Genomic DNA, 18,503 nt, shown 5'->3' on the forward strand with positions numbered 1-18,503 from the left:
GAGTGTCTGCTGCGCTGGGGTGGGCACGGGGCCTTTAAGGCATCCAGCGCTTGCTGAAGCGCCGACTGTTGCACAGACGCATCTGGATTACAGGACCACAAGGTTATGTCGTCGGCGTACGCAAGGACGCGCACAGAAGGAATTTTCTCTAGGGCTCGGACAAGAGGTATAAAAGTTACATTAAATAATGTGGGGGCGAGGACGGAGCCCTGGGGTACACCGCGGTTGGAGGTAAAGTGACCAAAAGGCTTCCCATGGATACGTACACTGAAGGTTCTGTTTGTTAAAAATGAGTGAATTGAAAGGAGAAAGCGATGAGGGAGACCGAGATCTTGAAGGGTGCCAAGAATAGAAGAGTGTAGGACGTTGTCATATGCCTTTGTGATGTCAGTCGCGATCACCGTACGAACAAGATGACTATGGGGAGAATGGTTTAGTACGTCCGCAGCCAAAACAGCCAGACCGTCTTCTGTTCCAATGTGAGGGCGGAACCCAATTTGAGATTCTGGATAACAATCATTCGATTCCAGCCACCACGACAAGCGAGCTGCTAGAATGTGTTCATAAAGCTTGCAGATAGTAGGCGTAAGTGAAATAGGGCGGAGGGCCGAAAGAGAAACCGGCGGCTGACCTGATTTGGGGATTGGGACAACGATTGAATGTTTCCACTCTGCAGGAATAACTCTGCAGGAATAACTCCAGAATGCCACACCTCATTGAATGTATCAAAGAGGGAATGTAGAGCAGGTCCTTCCAAGTTGCGAAACAACGAGTTAGGTACACCGTCATGCCCGGGAGCAGTGCTTGTTTTGAGGCGATCTATGGAGGCCAGCAATTCTGCCATGGTAAAATCTGAAGTAACCTCATCAGGGGGCTCAGAAATCGATAATATGGGAGAAGGGGTAGGGAGGCAGTCATGATGTGGGAAAAACTGACGGGCTGCTTGTTGTCCAAATGAAGTTTCATCCACATTCTGAGCCAAGCGAATGCTTTCGGTATAATCAGCTACTTGAGAAGTGCGTTCCATGGCGTGAAATACCCGCCAAAGATGTCTATTACCCTGTGTAGAGGAGAGGCGGGCACACCATGCAGCCCAGCGTTGTCTGCTAAGTCGCTTTGAGTAGCGCCGCGCACGTGCAGTAGCCCGATGAAGAGCTGGAAGAGCAGAAGGGTCGTCGGGATTACGAGAAGCATAATGATCCGCCCTGCGACGGAGAGCCCAGAGATTAAGGAGATGCATGTCCGGGTTCGGATCATCCTCATTTACAGTAGTGGCGAATGTATGAGTCGGCAAAACAGCTGAGAGGGTAGACAGAACAGTAGATGGGTTCAGCGTAGACAACCTATTATCTGCGCGTACGGAATCCCATGATGTAAAGCGCACGCTGCGGCGTATTTTCCGGAGACGCAAAGTTGTGATGGAGATTAAAATAGGGCTGTGATCACTGCCCCAAGTGTCTGGTTCAACATTCCAACGAGGGTAGCCGGGCCCTAACCACCAAGACAAATCAGGCGAATACAGACCACCCCGAGGGCGCGTTGAAGTTTGCGGTTGATTTAGTAGTTGAAATGAATGATCTAGAAAGGTGCCATGAATGTGAGCACCCCGGGAGGAATCCAAAGGGTAGCCCCACGATGTGTGAGCGCCGTTGAAATCTCCGCCAACTAAAATAGGGGTGCCCGAGTAGTTATTACGGAGAAAACGAATCCAACCTAGGTTGGGAGACACTGTTCCCGGACGACCATAGAAAGATACAAGTATCAGTGGTGTATGTGCAGGTTTTACGAGAAGGCCAACGACCTCCTGGCGAGTGTTGCACCACCGTGAAAGATCGATCGGTGTATGGGGAACCGAACGATGAACATAAATTGCAGATTTACCGGTAAAGCTACTGCGGTCTTCGTCTTTGCGCTGTTTGTTTACCTTCCCGTATGTGCCACCAGCTCGCCCGTTTTCCAACGCAACCAATATGGCACTTCTGGTATAATTTGGGCGTAGAAAGAGAAGTTTATTTTTTTCTAATGTGAACAAAAATACAATGAAAAACTGCTGAACTCAATGCTCTGATCAGTCAAGCACATGCGCAGTGACGCAGCACTGAGCACGTCAGTAAGGCAGTAAGGAAGCCGACACTCGACCGCCGTGCAGGACGATGAAATATGTATAATTTGGGCGCCCACAGTCTTTGCGCAAAAAACGCCTCACCGGGCACGATAGTGTGTCGCCCTCGGTGGGTATATATAAGGCAAGCCAAGTATGGCGCTTGCGAAGCACTTCTTGTGTGCTGCGTCGCTTTCGTCATGATTTGCTTTGTAGGAATCATTTGCTGTGTACACCTCATACACCTCTTGATTGATTATGATTACGCGTGTACAGTTTCTTCTGCAGTTGAAGAATTCTGTGAAGACGTCCACTTGACCTTTTTAAGCCCAAGTGAATTTTTTTTAAATGTATAAAATGTATATTTATGGTGTATTTCTAATGTATTCTAATGTATTTAATGTATGTTTTTAGTATATGTTTAACGTATTATAATTATGCTAAGCGGGAAAATTGTACTTTCGCGTATTTTTAAGAACGTTCAAATTATTATTCCTAGTATAGCTATAGAGCATTCGTATCGTAGTTTAAGGCTAGGGACAAAAAAAGAACGCGAAATAAATATGCAATTTACACAATATGTTTGGAATGCATTTTTAGCACATCCACTTTTTCGCTAAGAGAAGTGATGTATCCCTTTTTTTGTTTTATTCATGTAAAACCTTTACCCCTCTCCGTACCTGGGGCCTCTGAGGTGCATTTTCAATTTAAAGAAAAAATAAAACAAACAACGAAATATAAAAGATGTGTCTTCACGGCATGTCGTTCCGACTTCTGCAGCAGACTAACACAAAAGCGGGTCTAAGTAAGACGATAACACAATGATAGTACTATTTGCGTGTCGCTCACTGACGTATCTCATAGATTTTTGTGAAGTGTAAACGACTGTTCGCCCCCTGAAACCTAAATTGTAAGTGTATGAAACCTGAAATCAAACTATAGCCTATTTACTGGCCGGTCTAGGTTTCGAACAACCAGCACGCCACAAAAATTGGCTTGCTTCACACCTTTAACCATGTCCCGCGACTACGCCCTCTTCGACGCACACGCCTAAATACGCTCCTTACTCCTGCCTGTTCTTATCTCTACACTATCCGACACTCCCACACTTGCCCGAATTGTCCTAGACTATGCTAATTTTTAACATTGCCTTTGTTCTGTACCGTTGCCATTCAGGCACCTCATTTTCCATACCCTTCTCCCCCAACGTGGCGGGCTTGCCTTGCCTCGGGCCAGTTGACGGACCAGTTGGCTTTGGTGACTCTTGCCGAAGACATCCTCGACGCTTTCCGTTCCGTGGAAATAACGTTCTCTCTCTCTCTCTCTCTCTCTCTCATATCACTGACACTAACATGAACAACAGGAACTGGGGTGTTGATCTTTAATCTTCCTACTTAAGGCGTGGGAATGACTATGCACTCGGCGAACCTGTAGAGCTTGTGGAACAGCCACGGCACGAAGGCTTCGATACGGAGAAACACGCTGGGCACGTCGCTGCTCCCGCACGAGTATCCGTACGAAGCCAAGCCAAGGAGGTAAGTTAGGCCGTCTGTGCCCGTAACCATTGCTGGTGCAGCAGTGCCCCTTGAAAGAAGGTTTTGGTTTATTGGTTTATTGGGGTTTAACGTCCCGAAGCAACTAAGGCTATGAGAGACGCCGTAGTGGAGGGCTCCGGAAATTTCGACCACCTGGGGTTCTTTAACGTGCACTGACATCGCACAGTACACGGGCCTCTAGAATTTCTCCTCCAAAGAAATTCATCCGCCGCGGCCGGGATCGAACCCGCGTCTTTCGGGTCAGCAGCCGAGCACCATAACCACTGAGCCACCGCGGCGGCTCTAAAAGAAGGTAAAGGATGCGTGAGTGCTAATCGATAATTTAACGTCCCTTGTACTAGCCATCCAGTTAACCCCTTCAACTTCGAGATCCATGCAAAAAGAAGCATCTGCTCTTTGACAATATTGTTAAGGGGCAGAAGGCGGTCGCAGCAGGTACAACCACACAACAAGGCACAGGCGTAACACTGGGCACAGGCCACCGCGATGGATAGGGCCAGCGAGCACGCGCCAAACACGCAAAACTTCGTCCACCTCGTTACCGTTCGCTGGGTTCGTATATATAGGGTTCATCCGATAATACTGCAATTGAGCTTCCGTAAGAAAAGCCCGTCAGGCCTAGGACAACATAAATAAATAAAAAAAATTTCGATTCTCAGGAAACAGGGTTTCGTTTGGTTTGGTTTATGGGGTTTAACGTCAAAAAGCGACTCAGGCTATGAGGGACGCCGTAGTGAAGGGCTCGGGAAATTTCCACCACCCGGGGTTCTTTAACGTCCACTAGCCTCGCACAGCACACGGGCCTCTAGAATTTCGCCTTCATCGAAACTCAGCCGCCGCGGTCGGGATCGAACCCGCGTCTTTCGGCCAGGAAAGAGAGTGGGTTGCCGTCAGACTAAGCATGATTACTGTCAGGTTCGCGTTTTCGATACGTGTATAAATACGTGTAAACTGTACAAAAACTTCTTGAACTACGAGACGTACGATAATACTTAAAACGGCGCTAATGTGTTGTGGAAACGCTTTTTTAATCTATAAGATGGAGCAGGTTGTGAAATAAACAGGAACGAAGCGGTGAATCATAGCAGGCGGCTCTAATTAAAGGCAGCAAGGAAAAAATCTACAGACGCGCAGAAGAGCAAGCACAGATGTCTAGCAAGCGTTCAGCCGTGGTTTGACTCTGTGGTACTTGCGGACTTCAGCTTTTTAGGATATCGGAAGGTGCTCATTGACGCTTACAGTGCGTATAAGGTATACGCCGAGCTCGAAGCCAATGACCCCGTTTTCTACCTTCCTTCAGAGCATACTCTGCCACGTTTAGCTGTGCCAGCGCAGCACGAAGACTGGTTTTGGCGCAACAGAGTAGATGGGAGAGGGCTGTGATACGAGTTAGCCATTTCCTCCGAGATCCGACATCAAGGAAGAATTAGCTGAACCTGCCTGAGCCCTGTAGTGTCCCCCAATATTCAATCCACTTATGATCATTATAAACACTATCATACGAAGAGACCGCGCCGCCGCGCTGAACCCTTCATCCCGGTACTGTTCCGATATATACTAGAGTTGCGCCACAGTTTGCCCTGCACCACCCGTAACACTATTCGCGGAGCGGCTACCACATGATACCGCTCACGCCCAGTGTGCAAATTGATGCGGCTCATATCGAGCGCATGAGCCGGAGGAGGCCAACCACTCTCATACTGAGTCCAACTTCCTTTGTTATCCGACTGAGGGGGTATTGTATAGCCATCACCACGAGGAAGAGGTGGCCAGCCACTCCCATATTGAGAGAAGTATGCTTCTTTACTGGACTGAGGGCGTATTTTATAGGGAACTCAAGCTCAAGTTTGGAAACGTGACGCCAGCGCCGCAGCGGCGAACCGTGGAAAGTCGGGGCGCCGCCAGAGCAGACGCTCTGCTAGCTGCGCGAGGCGCAGTCTTCGCGATGACAAATGCGGTCCCGCCGAAGCAAAAATGAGGTAGTACGAAGTATTTAAGTGTCGTCATGCTGTAATGCTTCTATCGCGCCTGTGGTTCGGCACCACTCGAACTGAGCACCACATTTGGGCTACAGGCCTTACGATATTCTGTAAAGCTAATATTCTCGCAGAAGTTAAGTACAAACATGGCTTAAGAACTGAAATAAATTAAAGGAACACTACGCCTGGATTCACAGGGGTTAATGTTCATCAGCCTCACGACTCAGCGAGCGAGATTATGCTCGAAAAACTAGCCACCCTGTATACACAATGCATTGTGATCTCGAGCGTACCTAGAGCTTCGAAAAACACTAACATTTTCTTAATTCATAAGAAAGGATACGTCAAGGACTTGAAGAATTACAGACCGATCAGCTTATTGTGAGAGGAGCTCAATTGCAAATTATTTACTGTTCTACGCTGAATGCCACATGGTAATCAGTGTGTGCTAACGCATCATGCATCATTACAAAGATAATACGCTGTCACTACTCCGTGTCTCTGCTCATTTAACTTTTCATAGGTGCAGTCATGGAGGCTCTACAATGTGTGATGCGGCAAGTGTTAATATTTCAAAAGTTAGCAAAAGCCTTACTATTGACGCTGGTGTGCAAACTAATGCGTGAGGACCAAGTAATTTCAGTTCTGCTTGTCTGTTGAGAATGAATTGCTAGCAGAAATCTTGATACCCTGCAGAATAACACATAAAAGCATAACTAACGAAATCACAATCCTTTAAAAAGGGGGCACTTCTCAGATTTGAGAAGTGAAACCACCGATTACCTTACTGTGCCGTAACTCATATAATGTGTTCGGACAAAATTTAGCTTTGAATAAGTAAGACCAATAGGCAAGGCTACAGGGTCGAAAGGGATATGCATTCCATGAATGGGGTAACAAGTTCTGTACGCAATATAACGAGCCTCAGTGCATAGTTAGTACACAGTATAAAACAAAAACCCCATTACATTGACACACCACCGGACACGAATGTATTAAGTAAACTGAACGTGCCTGAAAGGTGTCTCTGAATGATACGTAGTCTTTGCCAAAAGTAACCCGGCACAGGTGGTTTGTTTCTTAACCGCGTAGCGAAGCACTCATGGCAGCCCTTAAGCTCTGATTCTGTGTAAAGAAAGGTGAGACCTTGTCCTTACGTTATGGCACCGTTCGGTCTTTAGGGCTGCTGTAAATGCTCCGTCATACGTCTGAGAAGCAAGAACCTGTTGCTCGGTTACTTTTGGCAAAGACTGTACATATTAAAGGTTAAATCTGCTCCAAATTTATCCAGATATGAACCGAGCTGAAATAGATCTCCCAAAATGGCTTCCTCTCCTAGGCCCATCTGCAGACCAAATGCACACTGCAGACCGAATTCGGAGCAGGTAGGAGGAGTAACTTATCGGAAAAAATACAGCCGCAGTGGTGGTCTACGCCGTTTAGCATTCGCATCAAAATGTGAGAGATGCTGAGTTCGAACCGCGGTGTAATTAATATCATACGTCGCTCAGACACCAGTGCTTTCAGGCGGCACAGCTTACCAATAATAGGCACAAGCTTTCCCCAGGCCTGGCACTCTACTAACTTGGGATGGGATGCTTGGAAAATGAAACCTTAGCTCCACATAGTTAATACGAAAACCACGTGGTGCGACGGCGCTCTCTGGCCAAAGCAGTTATTGGGCCATTGAATTTCATCGAGAAAAATTTACAGTCAATACTGAAGTTAGAATAAAATAGAACGATGTAAAACCTAGACTTTTAACTGGTGATAAAAAGACTTGAAATGCGGAACAAGCTCTCCTTCCTCTACCGGGCATCAAAGATTTAAATGAGTTAAGTTTCGTTTGTTTGAATCTTCACTACAGAAGTACAAGGCGGGCAAAGCTGCTCCACGCATTAAACGATCTTCCCGCTTCGCCCCTTCTATGCGGTGTATCCTTTGTCTGTTCCCTGGTGTAAAATACTGAATACTACGGCTGCTTTAACTGTATACATTTGGGAATTGACCATAGTATTTACGTATCTTGCCCTTAGACACAACTTGACGCGTACCATTGCCCGATTCATACAACGCGCTTCAAGAGAGCTGCGCTGTTGCAACGCCATCTCCGAACCGCGTAGAGAGTTTTCGTTCTACGCTTCGAAGGGCGGGCGTAAGGTGCCGCTAACATCAAAACTGCTTTTGCATTTTTTGATGACATACGCACATTCGTCGATTTCAAGGCCGTTTTCACGCTCGCTTTTGTGCACCATGCTCTTGCGTGAGTTGGTTCCGCGCAACACGTGACTCCCGTTCCCTTTGCCGATTGGTAGCCTCCTCCGCCGCACTCCCCTACGGTCCCCAGCTGGCGAGCGGGTGGCGTCGTCTTTGAAACAACCGCCCCGTGTTTCACATTCGCGTCGAGCGATGAGCAAGCATGGAGACAGAGTGAGCACCCGTTATTCCTAGCCAGTCGACGCTTCTCTGTCGGGGGCTTGCATAGGGGAGGAACAAGTCTGCGTTGAGAAAGAGAATCTTTGGCGGCCAGGGAACCGACGCCGTGGATACAGCGGACGCGGGTTACTGTTTTGCGCCTCGATCTGCGCTGTCGCCTCTCGTTCCCCGAGACCAGTGCTTACGCAGCTGCCGAAGCGAGCGGGGAGCTCTCCCAACACGTGGCGCCATTCGTCCTCGGACGCGTACGCTGTGCGCAGCGCGGGTCTGCCCGCGGGATGTGTGAAAGTCCGCCCGTACTTCTTGGACAGCCGGCGAGCTCTGGTCTTCCCGGTACTGAAACGCTCGTGCGCCTCGATAGGCGACCCGACGGCACGGTGAACCTGGTACCAGTCAGCGTACTCGTTCCCTGCGAACCTCCTGAGCCAGCACTGCATCAATGACTAACCCGGACGTTGACACCGCCTGGGATGCGCCGTACGGCCGTGCCTGAAACCGCAGCTACTTCGACGACGATGACCATATCCCACGTAGCGGCCTACTATTTCATCGACCTCGTGAGGGAGAGACCGGCGCTTTGGGATGTTGACAACCCGGACTACTCGAAGCGCGAATTCAAAGAGTCCATGCGGAATGACGTGGTGTCTCATATGAGGAAAAACTGGCCTGCGTATGGACCTTACACTGCCGGTGGGTGGTTATATCTGTTCAGTTTCAGTGCGCGCTAGTACTTTTAGTTACCAATACCTCAACAGGAGCAATTTGGGCCTGCTAGTAAGACATGACGAGGTGTGGAAGTGTAAAAACTCAAGGGCAGAGAAGCGGACGACTGGAGCGCTTACTTTCAACACCTTTATTCAAGCTCCGAGCTTCAGTAATGTTGTTTAAAGCTGCTCGTCCCGTCGTACGAGTGCTCGTGAATGCTTAAAGCCGTCTCGTTCGAAACCGCACTGAAAACTAAAGGGACAGAGCGGTGGCAGAGGGAGACAAGGAATTAGTAAAGGCAAAAAAACGCAAGGCAAGGCAAGAAAACGCTGCTCTTTTTCAGTCGCATGTATTGAGTGCGTGCTAATACATCGGTGGTTCTGAGCTATCTTCGCCGCTTCAAGCAACTCGCGTTCGAGCCGTCCGATTACCAAAGTGTTTGTCATCAGCGGATAGCGTTTGCAGTCCTTACAACAAGGAGGGGGGGGGGGGGGCGGTCAGTTTCGGGCAGCAGCCGTTATCTAAGGAATTGTCATTCTTGCTTAACCAGTCATTTCGACAGCGACCCGTGTGGCCGACGTAAACTTGGTCACAGCGCAGAGGGATACTATAACAGCACCGTCGTTGCACGAAACAAAGCTTTGTTAAGGCTTCTTAGGGCCGATTCACTCGACGGACCGTTCGCCCGCGGCCCGCGCACTACGTGCTCATGCATCAGCACATTGAGGGGCGCGCTGCCGGCCGCATGCATACGTAGTGCGCGGGCCGCGGGCGAACGGTCCGTCGAGTGAATCGGCCTTTACTGCATGTAGATTTCTTTGGACCCTTGCCTGTCGCCATTCGACGAAGCTTCGAAAGTTTGCGGCGCCTTGAAAACATCGTCGACTTGAAGTGAGGCGCGATTCTCTTGAGATTATGGGACACACGATGCGCGTGCGGTATGGCAGTGACCCTTCTGTTCATTTTTTCTTCTGTGTGCATTTGCAAGGGTCATTTTATCTTTCGTATCAGAGTTTCCGCCACCGCAACAATCATTTCAGCAGGGTCGGCAGAATTTCCTAAACGCTCCACTTGGGTGCTGAAGCTTTCTTTAGTCTTGTGGTGACACGGCTTGAGAAGCGCTGCGCGCAGGCATGACATTGTTATCCCTCTCTTAGCGAGCTTTGAATGAGCTGAGCCAAAATGGAGCAGATAATTCTTAGTGCGTGGCACATATGCCCAGCACACATGTCCATTGCCATTGAAAAAACAAGCGAATATTTAAAAACTGCATACTGAGGAAGTGCAAGGGTAAAATCAAAGCTAGTAGAGCAACAATTCAAAAATTCTAAAATCGAGGCAGTCGGGAGGTTTAAAAAGTCTCTCGGCTACAAATAAACAAAAACAAGAAAATCGCTAACATATCCGGAAATTTTTAGAACCAGGTATATCCTTAATATTGTTCAAGGAATCCAGCCATTATCGGTGTATTCTGCCCCTTGACATCTATGTAAAGTATCGCTGATTTTTAAAGCACTGTCACCCAGACTTCGCGCACTTTTAGTGGGAAGCTCCCAGACACCCTTAGAGCGTGTGGGGGTAGCGGTCTCGGGCTCGAAGGAGATGCCCTTGACTCAGCGTGGCAAGCTCAGCGGAGACCAGCCACCAAGTGACAAGAGGTTTTTGGGCGTTCTGTGCCCAGCTTTCGCTGGTCGCAAGCCAGAGAATGGGTCGGAGCCAAAGGTTTACAAAACAAGACAAGGTTTATGCAACAAAAGAGACGATACAGAGGATTTCACAATCAGTAGTACAGACACATACAAAGTGATTAACAGAACAATGCAACTCGTGCAAAGTTAAACTCGAGAGAGAATGCAATACAAAGGCAATATTGCACCTAAAGTGCACTAAAACAAGAGAGAGAGGTAAACAAACAAAACACAATTTGTTCACCGGGCACTGCGGCAGTCCGACGACCAGAGTTCCACGACGATGCCGTCCCGCAGACTGGCGAACGTTGCCTCGTTGGTCCGATGCTGGCCGAGTGGTGTTTTCCCCGGGAGGCGAACGGGCGCGCTTCAATGAAGCTTAAACGGCGGTCCGGACTGACTGATAGCTGTCAGCGTCCTTATTTTATAGGCTCGCTCTCACGTCTGTTTGTTGTATGCGTTAACACGTTTTGGCGGGCTAGTTGGTTGAGCATCTTGAATAAACAGCGCGAACGAAGACGAGCACAAAAGACAAGAAGCGCTGTGTCGTCTATTTTCTTGTCTTTTGTGCTCGTCTTCGTTCGCGCTGTTTATTCAAGTTGTTGTATGCGCCAAAGTAGGCGCGCACATACATGCAGTATTGGCAGTGCTGTCTCCCTTCCTTTCTCCCGCCGCCCGCGCGTCCTCATTGGTTAAAGTCAGGAGTCGTTTCGCGAAGGTTCCAGCGTGTTCTAGCGTGGCGCCGTCGTGGCGGCGTAGCCGACGTCCGAGTGCAGAGGAGGGGGACATGTCTTAGCGCACGCAAGGCTTCCCCCTCTTCCCCCGGTTAACAGTAGAAAGGACTCGGATGTTCTAGAGCAATCGGCGTGGATGACTCATTCCTTCGGCGCACGCCGTGGCGGTGGAGAGAGAGGCACGCGCTCGGCGGGGGCTTTCCCTCTCTCCCGTTGGGCTCGCGCCGGCGAGACGCCGTGCGCGCGGCGGTTTTTCTTTGTTTTTAAAATGCGCGGAATTTTGTGACAAGCACACAGTGTTTCTTTTTTCTTTCAGTCGCGGTAGTCAAATTTCATCACGGTTAAACCTAGTTATAACGAAGTTGATGGGCCTGGCGATTACTTAGTTATAGGCGTAGCCTAATTATATCCATTATTTCGTTATAAACCGTTTTGTTACAACGAGGTTCGAGTGTATTGTTCGAGCTCTGTCCAGTTCGCCCTTCAGTGGAAACCAACGCTGCCTTCACATCGACCATGTGCTTCTAGCTTTTGTCATTAGATGGCGCCACAGTGTTTTGCCTTTGTTAGATGGAGCGGCTACCACGGAACACTAAATTTTCTCAGCGACGCGTACCTCACTGTGTGCGAAGAACAATAGCTTGTTTTGTAAACTGAAATTGTCGCTCTTTTATGCTAAAAATGTCTAAATAATGCCTGGAAGTTGAAATTAAGTTCTCGGCACAGCACTTTTGCCGGCGTGCAATCACCACTGCGCTCGCAGACCTCGGTTTACAGCATTGGGGTACATAAAAATGGTTCCGTTTGGTTGGTTTATTGGGGTTTAACTTCCCAAAGTGACTCAGGCTGTGAGGAGCATAAAAATTTGCGCATGCAACTCATTAAAAAGTTTTCTATGCAAAGTCTTTGCAGCGTTTCCAAGAAAACCGTTGCGGAATCCAGCACCTTAGACCGCAAGATTATTTTTGTGCTGACAAAAATTGGTGCTTTAAATTCAGTATTGGGTCCTTTTAACATCAGGTTTTGAGTTGTTTATAGTGTTTCTTTAATGTGTTTTATGTTCATCCTGAAATGACGCCAATTGTGTCCGTCATTGTGGCAGCCTCTTTGCGCACTCTGTTCAGCAACAAGCGGCGGACATACCGCAACGAAAGGAAGAAAATCCAAAAGAAGGGCGACCAGGACTCGGTCGGGGTCTACGTCGGCAAATGGCGCTACTTCCGGAAGGTCCATGTCCATTTTGGAGCCCATGGCGGAGATGCGGGGCCTCAATGGGGCTGTTGACGAGGAGGCCACGGACCGAGAGACGGTAATCCACTTGTTCGCTTGTGTATGCAGGGTTCCAGACTCTTGAGAAAAGTTGTCACGAGCTCAGCTTTCTCTAGACGCCTGTTTGCAAAATTCACCGGGTACAGCTATAGCAGTTGCCGCATCACCCAGCGGTAGGCTATAGGCACTCCAAGAATGGGTATATTAACGGCTCAGAAAATAGCGTCGGCATTTGATGCCATCTATACAGGATGTTTCACCTAACTCCTAACTTGAAGCGTCCCGTCGCGGTGGCTCAGTGGTTACGGCGCTCGGCTGCTGACCCGAAAGACGCGGGTTTGACCCCGGCCGCGGCGGCTGAATTTCCATGGAGGCGAAATTCTAGAGGTCCGTGTACTGTGTGATGTCAGTGCACTTTAAGGAACCCCAGGCGGTCGTAATTTCCGTAACCCTTCAGTACGTCGTCTCTCATCGCCTGAGAGGCTTTAGGACGTAAAAACCCCAATAAACCTAACTTGAAGCAAGGATTAAAAGAGTGGCGCACCGGAACTGAAAGAAACCAACGACATACTGTTTCTCGCCATGTGGCCCTTCCCAGAGTATTTTTAAAATTATGCTCAATAAGATAATTAGCTAATATTAATTATGCAAATTTTCTATTCACTTCAGGGTAACGTGCCTTAGTTTAAGTTGTAGAGGTGGTCAAAAAAGCACCGATGCAGTTTTTTGTTGCCTCAAAATATCGCCTATATTGTCCGTTTTTCCAGCATATAAATAAAGCCCGCGAAATATGAAAAAAAAAATTACCGACGATTACGTTACTTCCTAATGCGAAATTTGAGCGCAGCAAATAAGCTGTTTCACCTTTTCGATAGATTGAGGCAAAGAAATCGAGCAACACATGTATGCGCTATCACAGAATTTTTTTTTTATTTTTCACACGTATTCGCAATTTCGGCTCGGGCGGTGCACATATACAGATCCGCCGCCACCGATCTGGCTCTCTGATTGCCACCGCACAGGGGTTGCATTGGAGGAGGAGCGAAGAAAGGAATTAAGTTCGAGCCGGCGCTTTAACAACCGGAGACTCGCAGGAAGAGGGGGGAGGGGGGCGGCGTGTACACCCAGCGGCAAACGATGGGGGCAGAAGCGCGCGCAGCAAGCGGACAACACGATAAAGGGAAGAGGGAAGAGATAGCAGCGACTGACTGATGCCGCTGACGCCGATAGCGCTGGGGGGATGAAAGGGGGGCGGAGATGGTTACGAGGACGACGCCGACGACGACGCGAAACCCAGGAACGGACGCCAAAGAGCTGCGCTCTAAAACACGTAATGGCGCGATTGCACTACAGTAATGTCGCTCTGCCTAGCGTATCCTGAGTGAACAAAGCGTGCGGCCGACGCCTATCTCAGCATAGTCTTGAAAGTCCGTCAGCACATTCTTCCTGACATAGAAAACGCCTGCCGCGATCTGCAATGAGTGATAAGCAAGCCATCGACAGCCAATTCAAACGGAGCTTCAATCTAGCCATCGCATAGGCAAAATAAAAACGAAGGGAAAGCAGTGAAGTCGAATATTTTAAGGCAGCCTCCATTTTTTTTTTATTTTTATCATTTAGCAGCCTGTCGAACTTAGCGGCGGCCGCTCCCTTGGGCACAGTCAGCGCGCACGTATCGTTCGTTCAAAACACGGTTGGGAGCGTGAGCGCAGTCACGTGGTTTTTCTTCATATTTCGCGAGCTTTCTTTAAATGACGAAAAAAGGAGCACATAGCAGGTACGTTGCTGCAGAAAATTGCATCGGGTCTTTCTTAACCCCTCTACAACATAAGGTAAGGCACTTGACCATAAATTGAATAATGGAAAATTTACATAATTAATCTTAGCTTATTTAGCGTAACTTTAAAAAAAACCTCTGAGGAGCCCCACATGACGAGAAACAATGTGTCGTTGTTTTCGTCTAGCTCTAGTGAGCCACTTTTTTTAAATCATTGGTTCATGTTACGTGAAACACCCTGTATATAGGGGAGAATGTGCCATGAGCCAGTGAAAATTTTATTAAAAGTGTTTCATGTCTCAAAGGTGTGTGCAGGGTGCCAAGCGAACTTCCTAAGGGGATCGCTATGCTTGATGACTCGAAGTGAGGGCTGGACACGATAATTCTCAGGGTCTCTTGCATGCTGATGCCCTCAAAAATTGTATTTCCCTACCAATACCAGACACATAAATGAAACTCATTTCCAATAGAAATACTCGGTACTCTCCCGTCGATACTTAGTTGCATCGCTTAAACCACCGGTGTTAATTAAGCCAGTAATATGATTAGCCAGGTTAAAAAATTCCTCTCTGAATTTACGAATCTTTAGTGTATTCTATTAGCGCAGTGTTTTCAACCGGGTTTATACTAATCCAGCCACACGGATTTCTTTGACATCCACTCATGGCGCATCTGGATTTTTAAAACTTAGAGCACTGGGCTGAATGCCGACAGCACACGCACATTCTCGTCAACGTGTACCGAGCCTCTGTGAACCTCGTGGCCCGTCCCGCAAACGCACGGGTGACGGAGCGCCCGGCGGTGTTGAGATGGCAAAGCTTCGGCGCACGTTTACGAGAACGTTTCTAACTGCCGGCTTGGGCGCTTATTCGCCAATTGCTGCCGGATTGATCCGACTGGGGACAGAGCCAGCAAGCGTTTATGTTAACGCCTCTGTGAATATCGCTTCCATAGCGGACAGTTTCAAGAGGAGGCAAATGTAGCTCTGTTTGGCAGAGATTCTAGTGTGGAGATAAGATGAGGTAATGAAAGAGGTGAACTTAATTGCAGCGGCCTATTGAAAGGAGAATTATAGGCGTAACGTTAAGAGACCGGAAGTTGGCAGGGTGGGTCAGGGAACAAACTCTCGTTAATGACATCCTAGTCGAAATCAAGAGGAAGAAATGGGTGTGGGCAAGACATGTAATGCGAAGGCAGAAAGCCCGACCCACATGGAGCGGTTTTCTCGCGGAAAACCTGCGTACGGCCGCCGGGCGGCGGCCGCTTGGCCGCCGGCGGCCGTTCGCCGCCGACCAAGCAGTGCTAGATACTTTCGCCCGGCGGTCAGCCGCTCACCGGAAGCAGCGAATGCGGGCTGTCAGCGCGGACCAATGAGGGCGCTCTCTTCCCGCATCTAGCTTCTGCCCGCGCGCGGCGACAAACATGGCGGCGCCTTTCGAAGCCGGACCCCTCGCTTTGGATTGAATTCTCGTTGTTGCTGCCTTTTTCACTGCATTCACTGGCCGTAAATGGAGCACCAGTCTTTCGCTTCGTCTCGCCTTGCCTTTAATAAAACTTATAAGTGATAAATTTGCCTTATTTTTTTATTTAGAGTGACGATTTCCCACGTCTAGGCTTAAGAGGAGAGCCGGTTAGTTTACAATAATGGTTCCTGTCCCGAGAACCAGATGGCGCTACTATAGGCCGAGTCTATTTTTGCGTCTCTGCTAACAGCAGCTGCCGGTGGCTCGGCGCGCAGGGTGAAACCGAGTGGGGGTGGAGTGGAGAGGGGAGATAGCATACGCTGAACTAAAAAGTGAGAATGCGCCCTCCAATAAACAATGGCTTTAGAGTAAGCGTACAAATCTTTTTTTTGTTTGTTTTTGTCGGCAGCGGTTTGGCGGCAGCCGCCCGTTTTCCGCCTCTTGTGGTGCGGCACAGCGGCGGTGCGTCCGCGTTCCGCCGCGCCGCGCCGCTCAAAATCCGCAGCGCAAGTTCGCTCCATGTGGGTCGCCCTTAACCGTTGGTCCTTAAAGGTGCAGTGAAGAGGAATCTGATCTCGTCTTTTTGCCGCGGGAACTCCTGCACGTTCCGAGCCGAGCATTCTTAGAAACTGCAATTTATTGCCCTGTGTAGCCGATTTTCCTAATTAAATCGAATTAACGTCCGGCTCCCGCCTTTTTTTTAATGATTCCCGTATGGTGGGCGGAGTCGACCAACGCGTGGAGTACCTTCTACCCAGTCCCGTGGCGGCTTGCCGCTCTGCCATCGGCGGAATAATACGTAGTAATCTGTAGAACCAAATAGTCCGCGCGTATATTTATTTCTGCAGGCTTATTTTGTGCCTATATTATCTGCGAATGAAATTGTTTATTCACCGAAACCTAAAAAACAAAATAAAGCGAAAGCAGCCTCCACGGAGCTGGCTGAAAGGCACTCCAGGCGTTGGTCGACTCCGCCCACCGTACGGGTGGAATTAAAAAAAATAAAGGCGGGAGCCTGACGTTAATGCGATTTAATTAGGGAAATCGGCCACACAAGGCAATAAGTCAAAGTTTCTAAGAATGCTCGGAACGTGTACAACAGCGCTCGTGTTGTCTCAGTGTGTCTCTCTTTGTCCCTTGTCTGTTTTTTTGCGCTGAATTTAATTTAACGTGTACATCGAGTTCCCGCAGCAAAAAGACGAGTTCAGATTCCTCTTAAGTGCACCTTTAAGGGTAATGGAGTGGATTCCAAGAGAAGGCAAGAGTAGCAGGGGGCGGCAAATAGTTAGGCGGGCTGACGAGATTAAGAAGTTTGCTGGCACACGGTGGGCGCAGCTGGAAAAGGACAGGGTTAATTGGAGAGATATGGAAGAGGCCTTTGCCCTAAGGTGGGCGTATTCAGGCTGATGATGATGGTGAATAGCCCGAAAGCAGTCTTTAATTTAAATATGGGAAATGCATTAGCGAGTACTGGATGGCCAAAGTGTGCACAGGACAGAGCTACTTGGAGATCCATTCTCTGCTGTAGTGCACATTGCTGCGATTGCTGATGATGATAACGAATTGTGCACGGACTTTTCTTTGAGGTTCATGCACAGTTCCACCAGGTATCCGATGGCTTTTTTATCCTGTTAACGATATTGACGTGTTTCGCTACTGCAAATACTTGTAAGTTTGGTTTACATGCCCTTTTTGATTCTTCTTGCCGCTATTCCGCAGCCACCCCCGGAGTCATTCGACGAGGTCTTGCTGCCGGACGATGACTGCGACAACAACCTACAGTTTCGCATAATCAACGCCACTTCAGTCTCAAGCGCAAGGTCAACTTCTCCTGAGGTTTGCCAGTCCCTGCCTCAGAGCAGCTCCAAACGTCCGAGAGAGCCCGATGCCGCCTCAACGGAACCGTTCGAGTTGGACACGGAAAGCCAGCCTACCCCTAAAACAGCGCGCACTTTCGCGGAGGCAGCCGACCGCGATGATGCTGCGATGTACTTTGGGAAGACTGTGGCGGCGTTGCTTCGGTCGTTGAGCCCCAGAAAACTGGTCAGGTGCCAGGCTGAGATCCTCAGCGTGATCGAGCGATACCTTGTGGAATGAATGAATTCTTGTTTTTATTTACTTCACTTTTCAGTGCCTTCTTGCCATTTAATTCTCTACGTATAGCGAGTCAAAGACAGTCCGCTTCCCTTGATGCTGCCCCGAAATGAAGATGGGAGAGAATGCACGAAGGTTGCCAAGCTAAGCCTTCGCTGCATCAACATAACCTGCTCGTATCTGTGGGAAGAGTTCCAGATTGTGGACCAACAATGGTTGCGATCCCCGCTACAGGGCGGGGATCGCGCGCTGCTCGCAAGCGCTTCGTAAAAGAAAGGTATAAAAAAAAACCGCGCCGCTCGCCGCTAGACTCCTACACCTCCCTCCCCGCAAACACGCACCTAGACACAGACCGGTGCACAGGTGCGGTGAACCTTTTCCGACGCCAGGCGAAGAATCCTCGGGCTACCGTACACCCGCCGGGCCTTCGAAACGCAGCTCAGCATCGCCGAGAGCGGCTTAATGTTTCTGCGCTGTTTGGTGAGGTGCGAAAGTTCGCTGATCAAAACAATCAACGCTTCTTCGCGTGTCGAAGCGCGGTTCCGGAGTGCCATCTTTTCGCGAGATTCATTTCAATGCATCGATCGCTCCGCGTAACGACACCAAGTTTGACGAACGAAATATCGAATGAGCGGTTATTTGCTGCATTTAAAAGCAGTCTTAGATGAGTGCGTAACGTCACGACGCCAGGCATGTAGACT

At 49.0% G+C, this 18,503-nt stretch overlaps 1 protein-coding gene across 2 annotated transcripts; it reads left to right on the plus strand.

Moving 5' to 3' along the window:
- Window positions 1-7,984: 7,984 nt before the first annotated feature.
- On the plus strand, window positions 7,985-18,008 carry LOC149328683 (uncharacterized). 2 transcript variants are annotated; one of them, XM_089561512.1, is made up of 3 exons: window positions 7,985-8,762; window positions 12,302-12,508; window positions 17,428-18,008. In XM_089561512.1, exons 1-3 carry the CDS (start codon window positions 8,745-8,747, stop codon window positions 17,803-17,805), a joined length of 603 nt encoding a protein of 200 aa, XP_089417638.1. In that variant the 5' UTR covers window positions 7,985-8,744; the 3' UTR covers window positions 17,806-18,008. The 2 variants fall into 2 exon arrangements, with proteins under 2 accessions (XP_089417638.1, XP_089417637.1); XM_089561511.1 differs by having other exon boundaries at window positions 12,324-12,508.
- The last annotated feature ends 495 nt before the right edge of the window (window positions 18,009-18,503 follow it).

The sequence above is a fragment of the Amblyomma mixtum genome, chromosome 9 (genome assembly GCF_055824585.1).
Source record: "Amblyomma mixtum isolate Tamu chromosome 9, ASM5582458v1, whole genome shotgun sequence".
NCBI classification, from domain to species: Eukaryota; Metazoa; Arthropoda; class Arachnida; order Ixodida; family Ixodidae; genus Amblyomma; species Amblyomma mixtum.